At 41.6% G+C, this 14,537-nt stretch overlaps 1 protein-coding gene across 2 annotated transcripts in view; it reads right to left on the minus strand.

Annotated features, from left to right (window-relative positions):
- Positions 1–14,537, minus strand: part of SHTN1 (shootin 1) — a 73,828-nt gene that overhangs the window by 27,805 nt on the left and 31,486 nt on the right. For both annotated transcript variants that reach the window (XM_080403265.1, XM_080403264.1), the window contains exons 6-8: positions 13,643–13,740; positions 12,595–12,676; positions 10,486–10,580 (exon numbers count right to left, since the gene is read on the minus strand). In XM_080403265.1, coding sequence (XP_080259391.1) covers positions 10,486–10,580; positions 12,595–12,676; positions 13,643–13,740 — 275 coding nt within the window. The remainder of the gene's footprint in view (positions 1–10,485; positions 10,581–12,594; positions 12,677–13,642; positions 13,741–14,537) is intronic.

Raw genomic sequence — 14,537 nt, forward strand, 5'->3', positions numbered from 1 at the left:
AAGTTAGAAAGCAACTCCATTAGTGTCAAGTCCCTGGGAACTCTGATCCTCGTTCAAATAATGTTCAGGGTACAACTGGATGCTTTCCAACTAACTCTTCTCCCAGGAGCAAAATGAGGCCAAAGGAAATGCTTTGATATCCATATGTTGCTACATTTCCACCTATACATTGTTTGGGTACTCGCTATGCGGGATAACTTTTTTGTCTTAGCTACAGTTTGAAGGGAGTAGAATGTCTCAATACAGCCGCACTGTTATAAGAAGGTAATCACTGGGTGCATAAAGTAAAACCTACATCAGTGGCAAATGCTATCGACTATGAATAAAATAACAAAAGGCATGTTGCAAGGCAGAGTCAAACTCTGGAAGTCTCAAATAGAAAAGAGATTAAGATCAGTCAACTAAACAGTCGGCCCTGATTTCAATCCTTGGCAGCACTGCTCCATCCCCTACACATCCTAGTGAGACATATAGTAAGTCATCCTCATTGAGTGGTAACACGCTCATTTACATCTGTCATAGTTTACAGGAGCTGATGTCTTTCCCATTACGTGTACCCTAAAGCCTTATAGTCTTGTGTTCAGACCTGAAATAAGTCCCAAGAAAGGTAGGGTTAAGGTACTTGTATCTCCACAAAAGAACAGCCTGTTGGGAGGATTGTATGTGAAGGGGAGGACAGAAGTGATCTTGTCTGATTATGGCTTGACAGGGCACTAAATGGCTCTAAATTCAGGAGGTACTCAGTTTAAAATACCAGCTCCAGGTGTGGATTTTAGTTCAATGGCTAATCAGGAAAGATAAATATATATACACTAACTCTGTAACTGCTTAACTGTACTGTATTATCAAGGACACCTGGGCTTGTGAGCTTCACTGCACATAAATATTACAGCAGGGAACAATAGCTAGTGGGGGTTTTTGATGGAAGAGTTGAGAAACAGATGTATCTTACTAAAGCACATTAACATGCCCATAGTTTGGACATTGACCTAGAAATGCTCCCTCTACACTCAGATTCAATGCTGCACATCAAGCAATGATATCAGCCTCATATGAGTTACAAATTCCTTATGGTTTAGTGGGTTCATAGGTGTCTGAAGAGCTACTCGGGAAAAAAGCTACGACAAATAAATAGGCTCTGCAGTTCGGGCACAATCCAGAAAACCTGCTTCAGCACATGTTTGATTTTAAATGCATGTGGCATTACTCGGATCTGAAAATGTTGTAGCTGGTGCTTATATTCCTCCCCCCCTAGTAACTGCTTCTATGAAAAGTAACTGTCACGTGATGTCAGACAGAAAGAGATTACCCAAATGGCTAATATCAAGGGCATGGAGGGCACAGGACAAGACTCTCTCTAACAAAAAACCAAACAATGCGAAGAGTGGAAAACCACAGCAATGCATTTCTGGCAGTGTACTTCATAGAGCTCCTCCTTCAGAGGAGCCAAAGACTAACCCTAGATAGATTTTCAGACTACTACAGAAAATCAAGCAACAGATCATGAAAAAGGACACGTGCATAGTAATGGGCAACCAACAGTCACTCCTCTTTCTCCAGATAATTCATAATATTTTATGGTTAGTAGTTTTTGTTCAGCCCTGCATCCATTTTAGACTAATAAAAGATACAATGCAGTTGATTTGGTTACTTGGCTAATAGCCAGACAACTTCTGAAGGGACTGTTCCTAAAGAACTACAAGTTGTAGTATTAGTAAGTTTTGTGGCTCAGAAGATGAGATCTAATTTACTTAGAATGGGGGAACTGGAGTAGATGAGTTAACTGTATTTCCACAAAGGTGCTTAGAGCATGTGTTTTGAGCATGAGAAAACAGAATCCTCATCAGTTTTGTAACTTCCTTAAAAACACAGTATTATTTATTTTACCAGCCTGTTCTGTACAAAAGGATTTGTCAAACTACAGCACTCATTTTTCACTTATGAGACATAACTGCCCAAGGCCCAAAATAAAGGGGAAAAAAAAAAAGACTATTGTAATTTATTTCTTTGTTTCCTGTAGAAAACCATTTTCTTTTTGCCACGGCAGAAGTATATAACACTTCTATAACACTCACAGTCTTACACCATCGAGACACTATCGAATATATTTAGAAACAGATCATATACCACATGAAAAAGGAGGAAAACTCTCCACTTTTTTTCCCAATAGATTAATTGCCTGAACAAAAAAAGAGAAGGGAGTAGGGGGGGAAAGAGGTAGACCAAAGAGATAGTTTCCTAGAGCGTACATCTGTTACCATTTCACAAGCCTGTTCTTGGGAAAAAGCTTGATGAAATATATTAGTGCTATATCATGCTTCAAAAGTGGTGACATCCAAGCTCAGGAGAATTCACATACTAACCACTTATCATGTCTCTTTAATTATTATTCACAGTTTAGTCATCTGGAATGCAAATTAATTATCTTCAGATACCAATCACTGTTGAACTATCCTTGGTAATGCACAGTGTGGTACTTGTAAGCACAGAGTTGCTCCATGAGTGCTGGTTTTGCAGTACCCACTCACGGATGTGGCATGTTAATGCAGAAGTCCTCACACATTAACCCTTAATAAAAGGTCACAAACACATCTGAGAAAGAAGAGTTCTTGGGGAGCTCACGTCATTGAGATAACCAAATCCATTGCACACAACCTCATGAGTAGTGTAAACATCTGTTAAGAATGACAATTTTTCCTAAGTCTTCTAAAGTGATAGCCACCTTTTATCTTTCAATAAGGGAAGATTCAGTCCTAGATTAAGTAATGCAGCTGTGCACTGGCCCACGTATGGGATGCAGGCATTTTGAGGTAAACAAATGGCAAACACAATGTTGTGTAATAGTTACTTAGAAACACACAGACATGGTATGCTGGTTTAATGCATCCATAAACACTGAGAGTTGAAGGGAAACTCAAAGAAAAGATGAACGATTCACATTACAGATTCACTTCCCTTTTTTAATCCATCTGGATCACAGTTCCTTTGAACCTCTCAGACCACAAACTATTTTACAGACAACCATAAACACTTGGGAAACCCTTAATTTTTTTCTCCAGTTGTATGTTTTGAGAGAAAGCCTACACTAGCCTCAAAAGTGAACGGAACCCCAACAAACCTGCTCAGCAGTTTAACACTTCATTTCTATTTATCCAAGATACAGAGGACAGAAAACAAGAGCTCAATACTAACTTTGAGAGCACACTGCCTCTTATCCAGGAGGTTTCCAGAGTAACTTTAGATGCAAAGGTTGTCCCCATGCCAGCACACAAAACAGTAACGAACTGTTCACTTGTAGTGGTTTTGGCTGGGGTAGAGTTAATTTTCTTCTTAGCAGCTGGAATGGGGCTGTGTTTTGGATTTGTGCTGGAAACAGTGTTCATAATTCAGGGATGTTTTCATTATCACTGAGCAGCCCTTGCACAGAGCCAAGGCCTTTTCTGCTCCCCACCCCACCAGCGAGCAGGTTGGGGGGCACAAGAAGTCAGGAGGGGGCACAGATGCGACAGCTGACCCCAGCTGACCCAAAGGATATTCCATGCCGTATGATGTCATGCTCAGCATATAAACTAGGGAGAAGGAAGGGGGGACAGGGACGGGACGATGACACACGTTTCAGAGTGATGGCATTTGTCTTCCCAAGTAAACGTTACATGTGATGGAGCCCTGCCAGAAGGAATGGAGGTGGCTGGACACCTGTCTGCCCATGGGAAGCGGTGAAAAAATTCCTTGTTTTGTTTGCTTGCACGAACAGCCTTTGCTTCACCTTTTCAACTGCCTTTATCTGAAGCCATGAGTTGTCTCACTTTTACTCTTCTGATTCTCTCCCCCATCCCCTTCAGGGGAGGAGTGAGCAAGTGGCTGTGTGGGGCTTAGTTGCTGGCTAAGGTTAAACCACAACATCACTTTACAAAATATTGTTGCAAGGCAGGATGTATGCTTAATAAACTATTTATGCCAGATTATTTTGTTAAACTCCTGGGATTTTTACATCCCTAAGACTTTAAATTTACTTCTCTCACTGTGTTCCTCCCCTTTTGGCTTCCTCTGGCTGTATGTATTGTATTTTGCTCATCTTTGTGAAGAGTGCTTTTCAGGGCTAATCTCTATATTACTGCAATGGCCTTCAAGATACTCTCTGCCTTCCTTTGTTTTCTTATAAACTGCTCCACAAAGAGCTGAGAGATCTTAAAGTGTCTCTTAAAACATGACACTAGAATTCTGGTTAAGCTTGCCAAGATTCCTGTGTTAACAACCCTGTTTTATTCAGGTAGGTACAGATTTTTCCATGTCCCCGCCCCTTACACACTCTATTTATTTAGTTCTTTTATGCAGAGTCCTGTACCTTTCACAATGGATTGTGACTCACTTCAAACCTTCTTTCTTTTTCCTTCCCCCTCTCCACACCACGGCTGACAATATTTACTCAGTTTCTTTAGAACCTCTACAGAGCATGAATTCTAATGTTTGAAGTTGGATCATTTTTGATTAATTAAATATATATTATGGTGGTGCCAGCAGCATGACTATAATTAAAGCTGTATTGGATTATTTTTTAATCAAAAGCTCTGATTTTCAAGCGTTCACTCACTCCTATATGTGCTTGCTCCCTCCCTCTTCTTGTCTTTCCTCTCTCCCCCATCTGTGTTCCGCTTCTGCACACACACTCACCCACCCATTATTTCTCACACCTGTACTCCCAATTGCTCACATTCTGTGGCAAATCCTCCTCATTTGTCAGAAGTGCAGGATGCAAAGGGCATCCCTCCAAAAAGCAGCCTGCACCAGTCACTCATCTGGTCTCCTACCACCACAGCCTCAACGCAACCCCAGGAAGGCAAAGCTAAAAGAGGAAGGCACTCTATCGAGAAAGGGGTTAATCTGAATTCATGGGATAGCCCCCTGTGAAGGCAAGATTCAGATACCTCAGCCCCTTAGAAAGACAAGACATCCACCACCAAACAAGTCCCTTCACAGGCAGTAAGTCTGTATTTCAGGGAGCTGAAAGACACATCTAGGCTGTTTGAGATGTCACAAACACTAATACGAAACACTAAGATGTGAATTCTAAAGTCTTTGCAGTGACGCTGCAGTGACACCCACGTTACTCTGAGCCTATTTCCTTTCTCAACGTGCTCCAAACAAGTCGAGCACAAAGCACTGAACATGCAGTGTTGCCCTTTACTGAAAGCTATTCCTTCTCTCATTACTGCACAGATTATCACAACCAACTATTGTGGGTTCTGCAAAAAACAAGCAAAAATCCAGCAGGGTTTTTGTTTTTTCAAGAAACATTTTATAGGGACAGAGAAAACACGGCTGATGAAAGCAAGCAGAAAATCCCTGCACATCCTTAGCATAATCCAAACTGTAAGCACATCCTAGAAACCGCAGTTCGCAAAACACAGCTGCAACCTTGTGGCATGATCCATGTGAAAGGACACTCATACAACCTCACCCAAGCCTAAAGCTTTGTTGCTGTGGATGCAGTTGTGGTCTAGAGCCTGTCTCTCTAATGTCTCAGGTCACTGAAGGGACACCATCAGTGTGAAACCAGGCAGTGATAGCAGATTTTTAAAGTGATTAGAAATGCTACTAGTTCTCCAAAGACAAATGAACAATGCCTTTGTTGTCATGTTCCTATATTTTAAAAAACTTCCCAAAAATCTTTCTGAACAGCATGATACCAAAGGAAGAGAAGAAGAGAAGCAGGTACACAAAAAGAAGACTAATGCAGGCCTGAATCTCACTGTTGTAGTGACTCTGGTTTAGATGGGAGAACTTTACGGAATGAAAAGCCTCAACTGAAGAGCTAACACTGTCTGTCTACAACAACGGTAGCCCATAGTTTTCATGAGAGACAGCTAATGACAAAAACCAAGAAGTACTTTTTTGCGCATAATCAATATTTTGCCTCAGACCTTAATAGCAAGACCAGCTTCCCTTGGGTACTCAGCCCCCTAAGCTGGAAGACAGGGATGAGGAGGAGCAGAATGAAGTCCCCACAGCCCAGGCGGAAACAGTTAGTGACCTGCTGCTCTGTTCACACATGCACAAATCTATGGGGCTAGACAGGATCCACCCAAGGGCACTGAGAGAGCTGGCAGAGGAACTTGCCAAGCCTCCCCCCACCATTTATCAACAGTCCTGGCATACTATAGAGGCTGCAGAAGGCTGGAGCTCAGCCAGCGTGACCCCCATTTACAAGAAGGGCAGGAAGGAGGATCTGGGGCACTACGGGCCTGTCAGCCTGACCTCAGTGCTGGGGGAGGTTATGGAGTAGCTCATCCTTAGGGCTGTCATGCGGCACGTGCAGGACAACCAGGAGATCAGGCTCAGCCAGCGTGGGCTTGTGAAAGATGGGTCCTGCTTGACAAACCTGATCACTTTCTATAACAAGGTGACCAGCTAAGTGGATGAGGGAAAGGCTGTGGCTGTTGTTGACCTGGACCTTAGTAAAGCCTTTGACACCATCTCCCACAGCATCTCCTGGAGAAACTGGCTGGTCATGGCTTGGACGGGTGTGCTCTATGCTGTATAAAAGGTTTGCTGGACAGTTGAGCTCAGAGTGGTAGTAAATGGAGTCACCTCTGGCTGGCAGCAGGTCATAAGTGGGCTCAGTGCTGGGCCAATTCTGTTGAATATCTTCATTGACAATCTGGATGGGGGCCTGAGTGCACCCTCAGTCTGCAGACGGCACCCCGTTGGGGGTCAGTGCTGACCTGCCGGGGGGCAGGGGGCTCTGCAGGGGGGTCTGGGCAGGCCGGGCCGATGTGCCGGGGCCACTTGCATGAGGTTCAACCAGGCTCAGTGCCGGGCCCTGCCCGTGGGTCACACCAGCCCCAGGCAGCGCTGCGGGCTGGGGCAGGGGGCTGGGAGCTGCCTGGGGGGAAAGGGCCTGGGGGGGCTGGCTGACGGCCGGCTGGGCAGGAGCCAGCAGGGTGCCCAGGGGGGCAAGGGGGCCAACAGCACCCTGGCTTGTATCTGAAATAGTGTGGCCAGCAGGACCAGGACAGTGACCGTCCCCCTGTACTCGGCACTGGTGGGGCCGCACCTCGAACCCTGGGCTCAGTTCTGGGCCCCGCACGACAAGAGGGACATGGAGGGGCTGCAGCGTGTCCAGAGCCGGGCAGCGGGGCTGGGGAAGGGGCTGGAGCACAAGGCTGGTGAGGAGCGGCTGAGGGAACTGGGGTTGTTCAGCCTGGAGAAAAGGAGGTTCAGGGGGGACCTTGCCGCTCTCTGCAGCTCCCTGACAGGAGGCTGTAGCGAGGTGGGGGTCGGTCTCTTCTCCCAGGTAACAAGTGACAGGACAAAAGGAAATGACCTCAAGTTATGCCAGGGGAGGTTTATATTGGATATTAGGAAAAAATTCTTCACTGAAAGGGTGGCCAAGCATTGACACAGGCTGCCTAGGGAGGTGGTGGAATCACCATCCTCAGAGGTATTTAAAAAGCACTTAGATGCAGTGCTTAGCAACATGGTTTAGTGATGGACTTGGCAGTCTTGGGTTAACGGTTGGACTTCAGGATCTCAAAGGTGTTTTCCAATCTAAATGATCCTAGGATTCTATGATTTCTTTGGCATTGTGCTTAACAGCTTGCCTGTCAGTTTGTTATTCAAATACAAAAAGTACTTTAAATATCATCTTTCAAAACATGTAGATGCCTGACATTACAGTTATGAAACTAAACGGAAGCAACATTCTGGGCCCAGAGTATTAGATTATACTCTTTTTATGATCTGAAAACCAGTTTAACTATGCATTTATAAATTAGTCATTTCTGAGAGACATAAGACCTTTACATACAATCTCCTGTTGTCAGTTAATGAACAGAAGCACATAATTGTTCTATACTTAGAAGATAAAGCAAAGCAACAGTCAGAGATGCAAGACAGTGTAATAATGCAGGCTAAATGAACATGCTTAACTTTCTCAGAATTTTTTTTCCTTAAAAGAAGAGTTCTGCAGATATTACAGTCAACAAACACTGCTAATAAATAATGCCTGCACAATCTCAGGAGGTGAAGAAAAAAACCACATTATAAAAATAGTTATCATAAAAAGCATAGGTAATGAAAAAACCCAGGTTTCCTAAAGTTTACAAATAGTTGCAAGAAAGTAATATTTTACAGCACAGACTGGTAACAGTCTCAAAAAAATCCAAATGAATATTTAACAAATGTAGGCAATATTTTGTTTAACAACTTTCGTGACAAATAATGTCTCTAATAAATTTGAATGGAATTTGCAGATCTCAGTTTTATTTCTGAAAAACCGAAGTGAGCCTTTGAACAAAATATAAATGGCCCAATGGCACTGAAGCCAAACAAAGGGAGTCATCCAGTTCTGCTCAGCAGAGGAATCTGGGCTCTGTCCCACCAAGCTCTATAAAAGTGCGGTTTGGAAGAGGCTGCACGTGCAGTCTCTGATCTCAGAAATCACTCCTCTTGAGTGATTTCTCTCCCACATCTCTTGACTCTAACAGCACCTTAAAAAGTCCATTTTTATACTTAAAATTTGGGAGTTAACAGGACATTTTAATAAATAGTAAATATTTTCATTTCTGTTGTCCCTTATTCCCTTGGGGGTAAAATGAGTCAGCAGCTTTAGCTTTGCCAGAAGTACAGTTACATATTCAACTCATGGCAAAAATACTGAAAACAAAAGGCAGGAGACTGCATATATGTGTATATATACATTATATACATTTATATTTAATTCAATTACAAGTTGACTCATCAAATGATTGAAGCTTTAGTAGTGGAACTGATAAGCAGCAGTTTATCTAAAGCTAGGTTATACCATATACCTGTATGAATGAAAGAGAATCTGCCAAAGCTTAATATACTTGAATCTGCAAATACCTTTCTCCTTTAGGATGAGTACCCAGCCCCATTTTTCAAATGAAAATCTTCCTATTAATAGAAATTGTTCTATACCAATAAGTTATTAGGTTACTGTCAAGGTAGCTCCTTCAATGGATTTCCCAAAGGGTCAACAGAGTGACCTTGCAAAAGAGAGAACAGGAAAGAGTAGCAAAAGGTGGAAGGAGGAGAACACTTGGCCCAGATGCTCTAAAGTTCTCCAGCCTTTGTACACAGTACCATCGGAGACAGAGAGCGAGTGCAAGCAACATCTGGGTTGCCTTCTTCACCTCTAGCTTCCAGATGTTCTAATTTACTTACAGTTTATCTCAAATCCCAAGAAATTCTTTTTGTTTACAATGTTGTTATATGATTTTGTTCGTATCCAAAACACTCAAATACTCAGCAAAACCCACAAGATTAACAGAACAAAGTAAGCCTATTCACTGTTTTCTATACAGGTTCAGAATTTATATATGCCCTTGCTTACAACCACTAAGTGAATGCAGTTAGCTATAAAGGAGTTATCAAACATATTTTTAAATTTTGAGAGAGAAACAGCAGCAGCAAAGACAAAAAGCAAAAGAGCTTTCTACTCAGACAAAGCTGACTTCCTGAAGGCTAAATACCTGCTTGCTGGCAGCCATGATTTCAAAACCAAAAATCCGCTTTATATCAGGTGTCAGATGTTTCCCTTACTTACAATATTTCAGTACTGATGACTCATGTAGTTTTGATATATATAATGGCTTTCTTCAAACATGAGCTCCCAGAAAAATTATTCCTTAGGAAGCCCAACTTTTAATAAAGAAAATATCGATGCATGGGGGATAGAAAAGCTTGAAAATATAACCCAAGTGCAGAGCTCTAAAAATCCAGAGTGCAAGCAGAAAAAGCACATGAGAAAAAAAAAATTTAAAAAAACCACACAAAACCAAAAAAACCAAAGTCATGATTTTATAGGGCTTCAGTCTATCAACAGAATGAAAGAGTTTGTCAGCATTTTCTAAGGCAAACATTGCCAGTCACAAGCCATCAGAGCAACAACCACCAGCCATTCCATAATGCTACCTGGTAACTCATTTTCCTCTTTGGGAGTTTATACCTTTGCTAGAACACGGAAACAGTGTTTTTCAGCTTGAATGCTCCCTGCAATAGCTTATTCGAAAGGCCTATGTTAAACAGCAGCCAAACTTCTACAAACATCAACTAATATTGTATTTTGCAATGCTTTTTCTGTGAGTTCACGTATTTTTCAGGAAAAACACAATGCTTCAAATTATATCACTAGAAAAGCAGCTAATCCTTCCCAGATCCAGCTACTACACATACCACATTGAAATGTTGTAGCTGACTAAGCCCATTATAAATTTAAAGCCTCGCTTTAAAAGGGGAAAGAGGTAAGACTGCATGGATAATTCTGAAGTGCTTTATAAATGCTGTTGAAACAGTAAACCCATTTTACGGATGAAGTACAGATGTTAGCTAAGTAGTGCATAGACATTCAAAGGCATCTTTTGTACAAGAGCTGGGAATTGAAATCAAGTCATCTAAGATGGCAGGGTTTTGCCCAGCTGCAACGTCTCCATTTTACAACATCCCTTCTTCTTGACTACTCACCTCTTGTGCAAATGACTCTGCTTTCTTCCGCAGGTTCTTTTCCAGTTCAAAGTTTACATGAAGCTCTTCATACTCCTCTACTGCCAGCACAGACACTGTTTATAGGAATAAAACAGTATCAGAAGTAAAAGTGGAATAGATCAAAAAAACTACTGCTTGATTTACCCAGATAAACTGTTATTCCCTAGTAACTTAGTTTTACATTTCTGCATACAGTCTGCTTTGCAATATTTGTCCTGTTTGCTCTAAACCACACTATACATATGCACAATTACTGATCTTCTGAATAGAGTAATACCCCTGCCATCAAGGCTAAAAATCTCCATTAACAGGCATTACATAGCACAGATCGTATTTTGCCTCTTTGGGTATGAGCCTTGCTGAATCTATCAAACATTACTATGTTATTTTGGAGGCACCTGCATTTGCCTACCTGGTTTGAGTGAGGTTTGATTTGTCCTTTTACAACAACCATTTAAAGGAGACTCAAGAAGATAGCAATGCAATTTTGCACTGCCTGTATTTAAACTGTGCTCACAAAAGCGAGGGTCGTATGGGTGGCTAAAGCTAACCATGGGGCATGCTCCCCCAAAACCATTCTGAGGCCTCAATCCAGGACAGCAAGGATCATTTGTCTCAGCGACCACCTTGATAAGGTTTAGCTCTTACAAGCTGAAGACTAGTTTGCAGGGTGATGACACTGGATTTCTTAACAGTCGTACACAAGTTCCTTGCTTTTTTGGAGATGAACCTAACAGTTTTTAAAGCTACGTACAGTAAGTGGTACTTTAAACAGTGAGATACACATCCCAGCTCACCTGACTCTCAAAATGTTTACTAAAAAAAAAAAAAAATAAACCACACACCAAATTAACAATCAACCCCCACACTTAGATTTAAGATAAATCTGACTATCTGTCAACTCTGACTGAAATGTATTTGATTACATGGCTCCAAGACAGTGACACATAGACACACGGTAGGTATTGAATAGATACTTTTGTAGCTCATTTCAAGTATACAAACAAAAAAATCTTGCTTTATGTTGCCAGGGCACTAGGACCTAGCCTGGCATAACTCCTCCTTCCTGGAAAGCAGGCAAATGCGAAACAAGGGGTTGTTCCTTTGTTCATCTTTAGAACACAGAAAACATTTCAGAAACTTTTCATCTGTCACACTATCCCTGCAAAACCTTCTTCAAGGTGATCTGTCAACCTATCTGAATTTTGGTGTTTTAAGACTCTTCAAGTACTGCCTATCACAGGCTTAAGCCACGCAGACACATGAAAGAGGTAAGAGATGAACACTTGGTGGAAGCTTACAGGATATGCCCTACTGCACCTTGCCAGACCCGTCGGCTTCCACTTCAGGAAAATGTGAAACAGCCAAGGAGACTTTCAACCAAACAATTTTTAATTTTACAAGGCTAAATAAGCAACAAGAGAAAAGGGCACAGCACTCCAAGGCATAAAGTCTTTCCTCTTCCCTCTAAATTTCTTTTGGGTCAACTATTTTTCATGTGGAAGCACTCACCTTCATTAAGCAAAAGCTTTCTTTTCTGAGCCATATGTCTTTTCAGATCTTCCTTGCCCTAATTTTACCACTCACTACGTTCCAGGAAAGGAAAGTCCCTGCTTTCCTTCCATAACTTGCAAATCCTATTTATCTCATTCCCAGCATTCTTGCCTTTTTCTCACCATCCTCTGATCATACAAGTTGCTCCCAAGTCTTTAGATATTCAAAATTATTAGCTGTGTCCCAGCTAAAAGGAAAGCTGATGTAATGATTTAGGAAAACAGAAGATTAAGGTTCAAGTTCCATCTCTGTGAAGGACTACCTTCCTGCCCTAGTTTGCCACTTAGGCCACAGAGCAAAAAAAAATTCCTATTCTCACATATAATCTGTTGTTTATACCACCACATTTTGCTGAAGTTGAGATAGTCTAGAATAGTCCATGTGTTCATGCAGCGCCTGCAGCAATGAGGCGGAGTGTCAGATCTGGACCACAGTTGCTCTTCTGTAACCTACTCTTAGTACTACAACATAAAAGCTCTGAAGCTTCTGCAAAGCATGTAGCAAACTGTTAGAGAACCTGCTGAGACCACACACCTCTGTTACATTTCTCCAACAATTTTTGCTGCTTAGTAACTTCTGTTGTCAAAACAGCCTTTTCTTCTTTTACTTTACTCACCTAGAAAAGTATAAAGAACAAATTAAAAAGAAGAGTATTTTAGTTAGTAGTACAAGGCATAGAGCACATACATAATTGCAAGCAGTATTTTGCTTTCAGTAATGCTGTTTCTTGAGTTTGGCTCAGTGTTAGGGTTTCCAGCAGGGTGGAAAGCGTTTTTACCCCAACTCGGAGACCTCAGAGCATATGTCACAGAAGGGTTATGAAGTAATCCTCCCATGGCCCATTTGCATGGCACGTACCAGTCACAGCTGCAAATATAACACCCTTGGAACATTTCAGGATCAGGTGCCAGCACCTGGTTGAAAAGTTACTAGCTTGCCCTTGACTGCTTGCATTTCAATATAGTTAGGCTGCTGTTTTGGTTTTTTTTCCTGGGCTCTGTTTATTGTCCAAGAGCTGTCAGCTGTGTCTTTCTGAATCCAAGTGTTGCATAGACAGGAAGAGCCACTAAGTCCTGATTTGCATCAGTACATGGCTTATCCAGTTTTAAAGCAGGAATGAAACTCTGCTGGCTCCAAAAGCCAATTTGCTGGTCTAATTACCATGACAGGGCACTGCCAATGGCTAAACTCAAGGATATGCTCAATGAAGTAGCACCAGCGATTAAACTGGACATTCTCCAAAAGTATTTCTTGCACATCTACAGGTTTCAGGAAATCCAAGAACCCTGCAGGCTGTGATGGGTGAAGGGCTGTCAGGAAGGGGAAGATGAGAGTTATAATAAGGGCATTAAAACAGATCATTAAAAGTCATTGTGCCAGCCACAGCAGCTGACTGGACTGTGACACAGAAGGCCCCTTACAGGTGTATGCCCTAAGTGGTCTATCATATGGGAAGGCTGGCAGGACTTGCGATTAGATAGTATTCAATTAACTTCACAACTAAGCGTTTTTAGCAAAATTAGACACAAAAAGTACTGACTACACGCTAACGTGGTCTCCCCTTCCATGGTACAATACATACTTCTTCAATTACTTCTACAAGTTTGCACCTCAGGTTTTCCAGTTCAATGGCTAAGGTCTTCTTTTCCTCATGAACAGATACGATTTGATCTCGCAGCTCTATGGTTTGAGGAAGGAAATGAAAAATATATTTTATTCTTGGAAGAAAACAACAAAGGAAATGTGATACCAATGCAAGTACAATCAAGTACGAAACACCTTAACTGCATACAAAGCATTAATTGTATTCAAGGCACATCCTCAATAATTCAGGAACTTCATGTAAGTGTCAAGTAACAGATCTATAACTGGGCCACAGTTTCAGATTTACTCTGTTGAGGCAGGCTGCCCTGTTCAGTACTGCTGTCTTTATTTGCATTCTGAATGATTCATTTCCTGCTATAACAGGGCCAATCCTGCCACCACAGAGCGTCCTCAGTCCTACCCAGGGGACTGTCACATCACAGAGATGCTGGTACGGAGGCAGCAGAAAGCATTTTTTAATAGGTGTCCTTTAAAACAAATTAATGCAGTTCAATTATTTTTGGATCATGAATTCTCATCACAAGGGAAATAAACAAAACAACAGGCCGTTAATACTTGGGAGGTTTTCACCAAATAAATTGTCCTGAATAGCTGCCAATTTATAGGCTTTGTAATGTTATGTGAACAGAGTCACAATATAACCTTTACTGATGAAAGAGTTAATGCTTGTAATTTTCCCCTCAGAAGTTTTGTTCCTTAATTATCAAAATATGAAATAAATGAAATTCACAATGGAATAAAACATTTGATTATAATCACTTCTTAACAGGAGATCAGTTTGCATACATAATATATCAAGGTTTAGGTTAACATAAAACCACCACAAAAATATAAATTTATTTTTATGTATTAGCTTTCAGTAAGTGCTCTCA

The sequence above is a fragment of the Falco punctatus genome, assembly GCF_963210335.1.
Source record: "Falco punctatus genome assembly, chromosome: 9".
NCBI lineage: Eukaryota > Metazoa > Chordata > Aves > Falconiformes > Falconidae > Falco > Falco punctatus.